Here is an 11,572-nt window from a genome sequence, read left to right as displayed (position 1 = left end):
ATGGAGAAAAGCTTCTTGTCCTCTAGCTTCGGCCATGAAGTTAACAGTCTATTCTCTACTTCTTCATCTGCTCTATCCATGGCGAAATCTTCTGCAAGTAATCATCAACCTCAAACTAAATCATATATCCACGAACCAAACTTCAATCCGATTCGCCATTTCATTGATACACTCCTAAAATGCAATAACCTTGAGCAAATCAGACAAGTTCATGCTCATATTACTATCTACTGTATGTATCATAACCTAATTGTTGTAAACAAGCTCCTTTACTTATACGCATATTCAAAATCACTTAAAGACGCTCACGCTCTATTATGTGTAATGAAAGAAAGAGACGCCGTAATTTGGACTGTCATGATTGGTGGTTTTGCAAAGGTTCGTGATTACTTCAATTGTTTCAAAACATTTAGAGATTACATTAGATCAGGATTAGTTCCTGATAATTATACTTTACCTTCTGTAATTAGAGCCTGTAGGGATAATAAACATCTTAGATTTGGAAAGTTGATTCATGAAATCACTTTCAAGTTCGGTTTGCAATTGGATGAATTTATAGTAGCTGCACTTGTAGATATGTATGCTAATTGTGATGTATTATATGATGCACGCTAACTGTTTGATAAAATGCCAAAGAGAGATTTAACTACTTGGACTGTTATGGTTAGTGCATTTGCTAAGTCTTGAAACCCTAGTGAGTCTCTTGTATTGTTTGATTCAATGATAGATGAAGGTTTTGTTCTCGATAAGATTTCGATGGTGACGGTTGTTAACGCTGGTGCAAAAACCGGGGATATGAATAAGGCGAGATTAGTTCATGTTTATTTATTGTGGAGGAATTTTTCGATTGATGTAATTCTCGGCTCGACGATAATTGATATGTATGCTAAGTGTGGGAATGTTGACTATGCTCGGGTGATATTCGACGGAATGAATCGAAAGAATTTATTTAGTATAATCGTACTGATCGGTGTATAAATCCGTCATTTCTTCTATTATGTACTTTTTCTAGGGATAAATTGAATTGCAGGTTTAACTTCGATAGAAATTGTGGAAAACATAAAAGTTTTTCTTAATATGCAAGTTATAATTAGTGTGCTCATTCGCCTGGATCATAATGATTTATCTAGTGTTCCGATTTAATGATTATACAGAGTGTTTGCACAGTACTAGTATCTGAAATTTTAAGAAACTATACTAATAAAATCTTACAGTTATAAAATTAAACCTAGTGATTATTCAGCTAGATGATGTATTAATCTTGTGATTTCAGAATTGTTTAGCTATGAGATATGAGAGCTTGATTTTGCAGGATATTGTGTCCAACAGTAACCGTTCATTACAATTGTTACAAAAAGAATGAGTTACCTTTGTGGGACATTCAATGAAAAACGGGTTCTACTGCTAAAAAGGTTAGTCACTTCTTTAGTCTACTTGAAATAAGTTGTTAATCATTTGTTATACTCAAATCAAAATTGAAAAAAGTCACAAGTTCATAATATTGTATGTTCTAGTTAGGCTTAGAATTGACAAAGTCACAAATTCATGTTAAAATTGCTAACATATCTAACTATAGTTTTACCCAACTATTTTGTTCCCCAATTTATATTGATTAATTAAATTACTGGATTTACTTTGGTCTGTGTTACTAGTTTATTGTGCTCTTTGTTTGTCTTAAAATCAGAAACTGTCTGAAATATTTAATAAGTGGGAAACTCTTTTCATAATTATACAAGAAGAAAAAATAGAAGATTGTAAAGTGAGTGGTAGGGTCTGTTGGAGAATTGTGGAAGAATAATAGTATATAGTGGAGAAGAAATGAGATAATTTAGAACCTAACCGGGTAACTCAATGAAAAAGTTTTTACTAAGTCTCATGTTAAACACAAGAAATAAAAATTGAAAAGGATAAAAGAGATGAGAACAACAACTAGATAATGACAAAAAAGAATAAGAATATAAGGATTCATTTTAATTTGAATCATTCTTTAATAGGGCCAGAGTCTACTTATTAACAAGTATTTGGACTTCAAAATTCATATAGTTTTATTCAATTTCAATTTGATTTTCTGGCTCTATTTTGTTCATTAGAACAACAAGATAAAGATTTCATTACTTGTTTTTATTTTCATTCTCTACAAAATTCTAGAGATAATTTCAGGTTAATCTAAACTTATAAAATACCAGTTAGATATGTTTTTTTCTCTTCTTATATATATTATGCTCAATTTTCCATATTTCTCTCTTGCTTTATTATATTAGCCCTAATCTCTTTCTTAATTAATTAGTAATGATGACATTAAATAGACCGTTGTCAGTAAACAAGAATAAAAGCTTTATGGATATATTAAAATCTGCAAAAATCTCCCATGATGAAGATGATGAAGAAGAGTTTATCATCAAAGAAGAACTATTTTTTAACCTCACAAGTAACTAAGTACATATTTTTTTTTATATGTTTATTGTTTTTATACACCTAATTAACTTCTCAACATGTGATTTAACAGTGATTGTTGATACTAAATGAGATGATCAGAAACCTAGCACTCCAAGATCAAAGCATTCTGTAGCGTAGAAGAAGCAAGATAAATGAAAAGTATAACTAACACTCAACTGAGCTCATTTAGTAACGCTTTGTTTTTACCAAATCAAGTATATCAGAAATGGGGATTTTGCAGATTTCAGAGTTTGAGAGAACTTATCCCCAGAAATGATCAAAAGAGAGATAAATCAGCATTCTTATTAGAGGTATATGAAAACAAAAAATTTATGACTGTGTATTATAATTCTCTAGAAACTTATTGATCAAAAAAGCTGAAATATATAAGCAGGTTATTGAGTACATTCAGTATTTGCAAGAGAAAGTTTAAAAGTTCGAAGGCCATACCAGAGATGGAATCAATTATACCCATAAAAATTAGGGCCATGGGTAATCAATCATATTTTATTGTTAATTAATTTCTGTTTCATATATACTAATGATGAACATCCAATTTTTATTTATGTATAGGAACCAATCATAATAATAATAATAAGCCTGTTGTAGCACCTCAATTGGTATTATCAATGAATGAAAACAAGACAAGGCTCATTAACACGACGTGGAAAGCAATGTTAAGCAAGTTGAATTGCTCGGAAAATGTTTATGCTCAGTCCAAGATGAGAGAACAGGTTATTATGAATCCTCACTCAATTGAACTTTCAAATGGTTATAAGAATGACTTATTTTATCAGTTCCCCTTCACAATGATAACTTCCATTATTTCTGACACATACAATTTTTATGATGTAAGGTTTCACGTTAAAAAGAAAAATTACCCGCCATTATTTGATGCCAGGTTTGATTTCAAATAATATTTGGTGTGTTATTTAATTCTTTTATTGGTGTTTAACCACAACATAAAAAACTATCACGTTGGTGGGTTATGTCACGTGTATGTAGTAGATAGTTTAGTTAGTATTAATAGTAGTTAATATGATATGAAGTTAGTATAGTTGGTTAAAATAGTAGTATAGATAGAATGCAATGTAATCAATTGGGATATTGAACAATGATGATGAATAAGTGTAGTGGCATATAGTTCTAGGCGTAGGAACTAATACATTGTCCCTTTAAACACAAACAATTATTTTTCTAATTGGTCTGATGGTGTATGTTTGTGTAGATTGCTATCAAGAAAATGAAGAGAAAATATAACTCTTAGGAAGAATGTCTTAATTTGAGGGAAATTAAGGTATGTAATTTATCGATTTGTTCTTACTTATCATTTATATTGATGTTTGAATCTAATGTTCTCTTAATATTTGTAGTCACTACAAAAAATGAACCATCCGAATATCGTAAACCTTACACAAGTCATTATAGAGAACGACGTATTGGTAAGATTCTTGAAGAAAATCTTGGTCTCTTAAATAAAAGAAAATAATTAATGAATTGATAAGTGTGTTGAATAATTAGTGTGTTAACTTATTGTTATTTACTTTTTGTAGTGTCATGCCTAAAAATAATTCATGTTTACAATAGAGTATTTGTAGATGTGTCTTCAACTTAATAGTGTAAAGAAATACCAATAATTCATTTTTACAATAGAGCATTTATAGAGATGTCTTCAACTTAATAGTGTAAAGAAATACCAACAAGTGGTGGTTACAGTTATGCTTAGTTTGTGTTTTTGCAACTTTTTTTATACAAATTACAGTGTTGATTAATGACTATGGATGTGTTATTTCACTACACATTTCACAGAATTTATCAATTGAGAAAAAACTAATTAACGTGAAATGTGAAAAACTTAGTGAAATATGCTTATATCATACAATATTTTTCATAGAAAGTTTTCTGGTAGAATCTAATATTTGTCACATACATGTAACAAACCTTAACTCCTTATTTATGTTTCTTGCTCCTTATTTCTGTTTCTTACTCCTTATTTCTGTTTCTTACACCAGTTTTTATTTTCATTTATATCTGCAGGGATACCTTAATTTGGAGTTGAATGATGTTAGGAGAAAGCAAGTTGAGGCAGTAAGTAGTTTAACAAGATTATTGTCAATACTGAGATTCCATCTTATTAGAACTTGTCTTTTTAAAGGTAGTTAATCGTCTATCCAAGGAGAGTAAAATTTTTGTTGTGTACTCATGTGACTTGAAAATAGCTTTTGTTACAGTTGAAACCATTTCTAACATTTGTGGTTCAAAAGTTGAAAACATTGCCAGCATTTGTGGTGCAACAAGGTGTGCATGTCACTTTGTTTTCAAATAGAACTGTTGAAACCATTGACAACATTTTTGTGTACTCATTTGACTTGAAAATGATAATGGTTGATACATTAATAAAAGGTTGAAGTTGAAGTTGAGAAGCAAGATGAGGATATTATGAATGCATTAATAGAAGTTGAGACAACTATATAAGCACTCAAGTAAGCAATTATGGATGCATTAATAGAAGTTGAGACAACTAAGACAACTATATAAGTACTCAAGTAAGCAATATTGTGTAAGATTGTTCAAACTATTAATGTTGTACAAGATGGATAATCGCTTGTTGATGCTGTAAAAGATGGATAATCGTTTAAGGATTCTGTCTCAAAGTGTAATAGAAAGTAGTAAAATTTTTTCCATCTCAAGGGAATTAATTATTTGAAAATTAATGCATGTTATTTAAATAGTTAACTTATTAATATTATTTTATTATCAATTTCATATTGGTGTTTTATTTAATTTATAAAAAAATTAAAATATTAAAACATCTAAAATAAATGCAAAATAAAGTAAATAAATAAAAAAAATTTTAAAAAATTGTTAAAAAATAGTTTAAAAATAAACTAGACTTTTGGCAACGTTTCAGTTACTATTACCAACGCTTAATAAGCGTTGTTAAAGTCCCTACCTTTTAACAACGCTTAAATTAGTAGTACCGACGCTTAGATAAGCGTTGTTAAAACTTACGCCCACCCTGCTTTCGGCGACGCAAAAATAAGTGTCGGTAACAATTTTGGCGAAGCTTCTAATTAAAACATCTAAAATAAATACAAAAATAAAGTAAATAAATAAAAAAAATTGTTAAAAAATAGTTTAAAAATGAACTAGACTTTTGGCGACATTTGAGTTAATATTACCAACGCTTAAGTGAAAGTCCCTACCTTTTAACAACGTTTAAATTAGTAGTACCGACGCTTAGATAAGCGTTGTTAAAACTTACGCTCACCCTGCTTTCGGCGACGCAAAAATAAGTGTCGGTAACATTTTTGGCGACGCTTTTAAGGATTGACAGAAGTCTTTTTAAGCGTCGTCGTATGTATTTTTTGTTGTTGTGTTTGCTACTGATAACATTCCATTCTTAGAATTTCCATTCTTGAAATTGATTCCTTCCAAGATAATTCTACACTCCCCACAAGTTGGATAGTAGATGTTGAAACTGCCCAACTTGCCACATACTTCCTTGAATCGCCTTGGTGAGTATGTCAGTCACCTGATTGCGGGATGTAACGTAGAGGAGTGCAATAGAGCATTGGGCAGAGATTGAAGATGGTGTGGTCGATGGGATGAAATGACAATGAAAAAACTTTGAATTCCCCAAGTTTCACTGGATGTTGATGATAACGAGTGACGTTCGAATCGCCGGAGTGTCGCTGAATGACAGTGAAAAGGCTTTGAATTGCCAAAATTTTACTAGAATTTGATGACAGCGAGTGACGTTCGAATCGTCGTAGTGTCACTGAATGTTGATGACAACGAGTTGGCTTGAAATGCCGGAGTATCGCTGGATGGCAGTGAAAAGGCTTTGATTTTCCGGAGTTTCACTGGAATTTGATGATGAATAAAATATTCTCTCGAAAAAAAAAATAATTAATAGAACATTGTTAAAAAAATATAATAACAATAATGATTAAAGTCTTCCATCAATGACTAAGGTAACCATTGATGGAGGCAGCGAAAGTCTAAATTTGTAGCTCAAAAACAAAAGTTTGGCTCTGATACCATGTAAAATTTTGAGGGAGGGAAAATAATATTTTATTGCTTGTATTTGTTTTCGGTATTACATAAGAAGTCTAGTGCATAAATAGTGAAAATTATAACACTGAAAATTATAACAATTACAAGAAAAATATAAAATGGAAAATTATTTGCTTGTGAATTGGGAAATTATAATGATTGCTGGAAGAATATAAAATGGTATATACTTTGACCAAAATTTGTTTCTCCAAAAACGCTTTATTTAAATAAGCTCATGTTTAACTTATGAAATATGAAACTTTAGTCTTACACACAATTACACACTCTGAAAGCAGTTTGAAACAAGAAACTAAAAGTTTTTTTTTTAATTTACAAAGCTACAACGAACCAAAATCATAAAACAGAGACTTATCTATATTAAAAAAAATAAATGTTTACTAGGACAAATATGGTGCCTTCTAGTTTGAAATTTACATACCATTTTGTTAGTGTTGGTAAATTTGTCCTAATATCTCAATCCATTTTTAAATAGCTCAATCAGTTTTACTTTTATTAGAGTTCAAAGAAATGATTTGCATCAATATCGATCACAATCACTCAAACAAGTTTTACAATCAATAACCTTTCTTGTAACTTTATTACTGAACTTTGTATAACTTTATTGGTAATCTTAATTTAATATGTTAAAAATTTTCATCTAGAATTAATTTAATCCAAAAATTTCTTAACAAGCCAAATTTGTAAAAGAAATGCACGAGTTCTTGTACAAATTTATTTGACTATTTTTATCTTTTATCGTGGCTTGTTTTTTTTTTTTTGTATAAGATGTATTTTTATGATTTCTTTATGCTTTTAGACTTGTATCCATTGCTAAAAGACTAACTTTCAAATGTCACTAGGACTGCGGTTGATTGGGGTCCAAATGCCAAGAATGAAGGTAAGTCTAAAAATTTAATAAATTTGAAGTATTAAAAAATTAAAATGTTTTTCTTATTTTTTTTTTAATAAATTATGACTTTGATTTGAATGTTTGGTCTAATTTCTATAGGAATGGTTGTTATTTCTCATGGTTGGTTGCACTAGTGGGGTAGTTAGAGCCTGTAGCTTGGTGGGCCTTACCTACAAGAATGATTTTTCTGTTTATTACCTCTGTTTTAGTAAAAATTGCTTGGTATATATATAGTGATATTTAAAGATAGACCGTCAGGGAATTGTGATTGTCGAGTAGGATGTTCTAATTGTTCCCATTAAAAACACTTCGTTTATGTATTTGGAAACATATATATAATTATAGAAACATATATACACAAAATTTGTTTAAGCTTGTGAAATCTTTAGTTAGCTCACTTTTATTTGTTGTGTCTAAATAAACATTTGAATCAGTTTTAACAAACAAAAAATTTAGAACAAAAACCGAGACCCAACAAATTGTTGGAATTTTTATAATAAATAGAAAAATTAGATCTCACCTACCATTAATTAGATGGATTATAATTTATAAATCCAAGGCAATATAGCAATATAGCAATAGCCAACTCATCAATTTCACTACAATCTTTGTATAATTAAACTGATCGAGTTTCAGCACCATCTTCATCCATGGCCAGTACTACTCATGAACCAACTTCTTGTTGCGTGGTGAAAAAGGAACCTCTTTTGGTGAAACCCTCTGAACCCATTTCAACTTCTTTTTGCGTGATGAGAAAGGAACCTCTTTTGGTGAAACCCTCTGCACCCATACCTCGTCACGACCTTTTTCTGTCAACGATTGACAATCGTTACATCCTCGAGAATTTCACGCACACCCTCTATGTTTATCGTCCGATCGCTGTGGCCCCTCCCAATGGCAATTGCCCCGACCCTGTCTCTGCTCTGAGACAGGGTCTGGCTAGAACTCTCGTGTTTTACTACCCTCTTGCCGGAAAAATCATGAGGTACCCTGACCGAAGCCTTCGCATAACGTTCAACACGGATGAAGATATTGGAGTCCCGTTCCTTGAGGCAGCCGTACTGAATTGCGATCTGAGATCTCTTAATTATATGGATGGAGAGATTTCGTCAGTAGCCAAAGAGTTCATATTTTATAACCAGCCGCCCATCAATCAAGAAAAAGAACCATACCACCCCCTCCGTCTCCAAGTTACTGTGTTCCCCTGCGGCGGATTCATCGTCGGGATGAGCATATCGCACTCTATTGTTGACGTGTTTGGAGCTGCTCAGTTGTTTAAAGCGTTGGCCGAATTGGCCGGCGGGAAGGTTGAACCGTCGGTGATTCCTGTTTGGGAAAGGGAAAGGCTGATAGTAAGTATTATGCCAGATGAGGAGAAGGAGATGGGTAATAATAATAATAATAATTCTCAGCCAAACAATTTGCTAGAATCCCAGCATCTTTCCTCTGAGTTGATAAATGAATGCGTCAATATATCTTGCGACGGAATAAAGAGGCTAAAGCTTCAATTAGCGACGGAAATGGGAGACGACGTCACCACATTCGAGGCACTGAGTTCTTATATTTTGAGATCGAGATTCAAGGCGTTGGAGTTTAATCCTGATGAAAAAACGGTATTTAACATGATGATGGGGTTGAGAAACAGCTTAGATCATCCCAAACTACCAAAGGGCTATTATGGTAACTCCTTCGTAATATCATCGCCAATATATGTTATAGGGAAAGACCTAGTTGAGGGTCCTCTCTCTAACATGGTTAAGCTGATTAAAGAGACCAAGAACATCTGTTCTCAACCCGAGTTCATTCAACGTTCATTGAGTACGTCGGAGAGAACTCGATCGGAGAATATAAAGCGAATATTGAAAAGTAGAGGAGGAGCAATGTTTGTAACAGATTGGCGAGGAGCCGGTATTCGGGAGGAAGAGGATTTTGGATGGGGAGGGTGTGTGAATATCGTGCCAGTTCCTTATAATATGACAAACAATAATGATATGTGTATTTTGTTGCCTCCACTTAGGTTGGATAATTCCATTGAAGATGGAGTTAAGGTTTTCATTGGACTTCCCAAGGTTGCGATGGACAAGTTTAAGCAAGAAATACATGCTCTTCACAAATGAACAAAGTTAATCGGCAAGATATGATGCAATTACTATTATTATGTTGTTTAATATTATGTGTAATTTGGAGTGATAATTTTATATGAAATTAAATTTTATTTGAATAAATATAATATTGTGTAATTTGGAGTGATAATTTGATGTAAAATCAAATTTTATTTGAATAAATATAATATTAGTTGTGTTTAAATAGGTTTGATGTCACTTTTAATTTTCTGTGTATTTTATTATTCAAAAAATACAAAAAAAACACTTTTGGCAACGCTTAAAAAGGCTTCTGCTAACTCTTAAAAGCGTCGCTAAAAATATTACCGACACTTATTCTTGCTTCGCCAAAAGCAGGGTGGGCGCAAGTTATAACGACGCTTAAATAAGCGTCGGTAACATTAATTTAAGCGTTGCTAAAAGTCTATTTCATTTTTAACCATTCTTTATATTATAATATTAAATTTTTTTTTGACAATTTATCTGAATATTTTTTTTAAATTAAATTAATAATTAAGAAATTTTAATCTATACTAATTATTGACATTTTTAATTATAACAAAATTAATATTAATTTTTACAACAAAACTATCTCATAAAATACAAATTATTTGAATTCTTCTAACAACTTCTCTACATGCATCTGTCTACAACTTTCTAACTAGTTTTTAGTTAAATCAGATTGCTTGAAGATGCAGTTAAGTTCAGAAAGTTGGAAATACAAACAAAACATAATCAATAATAAAAAAATAAAAGGCCTCCACAATTGGTACCAAACTTGGAAAGAGAAACAGATTTTCCCACCTTCACAGTAACAACCTCTAAAATAATTTTCTTTTGACCTACAACCACATCTGTCAAACACAAATTTCATTAAACTTTTATACAAATAACAGCAAAATAGTCATTAAGTCATTTAAGATTCGTAAAAGCATTGAACCTTTTTCAGCCATTCCATTCTGTACTTTTGCAATCACATTCTCAACTTCATCATCTGACTTAAACATAACTGTAAAAAAAACATATTTAGCTTGACAAATAGGAAAACTTATTGTTTGACGACAAAGAAATCATAACAGTTATGTATCAATTGATGTATCCTCATCCTTAGTTGAGGAGTCAATCAAAGAGGCAGTCAATGAGTTAATCAATTCATTCTGAAAAGGAGGAATCTGCTTTGGCTCAGCAACCATCTCTAAACATATAAAGAGAAAACTATTGACCACTTCTAAATAGCAAGTAGCATTACTCAGGTATTGAGAATCCAGTGACATACAAAGAAATAAGTTTTTGAGGTTTTATATGATCAGGGAGTTCAAGTGGGAATCAACCTGAGACCATTGGTCTCCAAGATAACACCCATTACCACTTGAGCTTCCCTAGAGGGTTCATAAGTATTTTAAATTTGGGGAAAGAATTTTTAGAATTTGAATAGCCAATTCAACCAAACAAAAGAATTAAAAATAACCTGATTTTTATTACTCATAGCTCCAAAAAATGAGTTAGTAAGACTCCTCAAGACAGTTATGAAAGGCAGCAAAACAGCTGGATCTTTAGAGGTTGGCTCACCCTGCTGCTAATGCAAAACAGTTGTCAAGAGAAAAATATATAATGGACTTTGTAGCTACAAGAATTGAGGTATTAAATCTTTTACCTGCAGCACCTCCAATAGTAGGTCTTCACATTCACCAGGTGAAGAAGATACAAATTCAGCACAGGTCTACCAATCAGAGAATAATAATTTAGATATTTTTCCTACTTTGAAATACCATATAATAATAACCTACATAAATGCAAACAATAAATTCTATGCAACTTCACATACCTCTAGTAGAAGGCAGATGATATAAACCTCTGTCTTTGACAACTTTTGGCAAGACTCTGCATGTTGAATATGATATTCACGGTGCATTTTCAAAAGAATGCTGGCCAATATTTTAACATCTTTTACATGTAAGAGTTGATCATCCACTCTTTTGAACAAAGAAATGATGTTTAGCTGTAAAGTGAAGGGAGAGGGCGGGGGGAACACAAGTTTGTTAACAAAGATCTCAATTATAAAAAA

The 11,572-nt window shown here is 31.7% G+C and overlaps 3 protein-coding genes across 4 annotated transcripts; 2 read left to right on the top strand and 1 right to left on the bottom strand.

Annotated features, from left to right (window-relative positions):
* Window positions 1-7,539, top strand: LOC124925007 (pentatricopeptide repeat-containing protein At3g24000, mitochondrial-like). The gene is made up of 8 exons (XM_047464985.1): window positions 1-578; window positions 696-915; window positions 3,810-3,878; window positions 4,474-4,524; window positions 4,592-4,734; window positions 5,844-5,954; window positions 7,356-7,393; window positions 7,505-7,539. The coding sequence occupies exons 1-8, from the start codon at window positions 1-3 to the stop codon at window positions 7,537-7,539; spliced, it is 1,245 nt and encodes a 414-aa protein (XP_047320941.1).
* Window positions 7,540-8,055: 516 nt separating this feature from the next.
* On the top strand, window positions 8,056-9,522 carry LOC124925006 (spermidine coumaroyl-CoA acyltransferase-like). The gene has a single exon (XM_047464984.1). It carries the CDS (start codon window positions 8,056-8,058, stop codon window positions 9,520-9,522), a length of 1,467 nt encoding a protein of 488 aa, XP_047320940.1.
* Window positions 9,523-10,262: 740 nt separating this feature from the next.
* LOC124923645 (uncharacterized protein At3g06530-like) lies at window positions 10,263-11,461 on the bottom strand. 2 transcript variants are annotated; one of them, XM_047463607.1, is made up of 5 exons: window positions 11,333-11,461; window positions 11,162-11,227; window positions 10,976-11,080; window positions 10,448-10,516; window positions 10,263-10,361 (listed from the first exon to the last, which is right to left on the bottom strand). In XM_047463607.1, exons 1-4 carry the CDS (start codon window positions 11,417-11,419, stop codon window positions 10,481-10,483), a joined length of 294 nt encoding a protein of 97 aa, XP_047319563.1. In that variant the 5' UTR covers window positions 11,420-11,461; the 3' UTR covers window positions 10,263-10,361; window positions 10,448-10,480. The 2 variants fall into 2 exon arrangements, with proteins under 2 accessions (XP_047319563.1, XP_047319562.1); XM_047463606.1 differs by lacking the exons at window positions 10,263-10,361; window positions 10,448-10,516 and having other exon boundaries at window positions 10,558-11,080.
* Between the last annotated feature and the right edge of the window lie 111 nt (window positions 11,462-11,572).

The sequence above is a fragment of the Impatiens glandulifera genome, chromosome 2 (genome assembly GCF_907164915.1).
Source record: "Impatiens glandulifera chromosome 2, dImpGla2.1, whole genome shotgun sequence".
In the NCBI taxonomy this organism is placed as follows: domain Eukaryota; kingdom Viridiplantae; phylum Streptophyta; class Magnoliopsida; order Ericales; family Balsaminaceae; genus Impatiens; species Impatiens glandulifera.
This window is presented reverse-complemented; position numbering and strand designations above follow the sequence as displayed.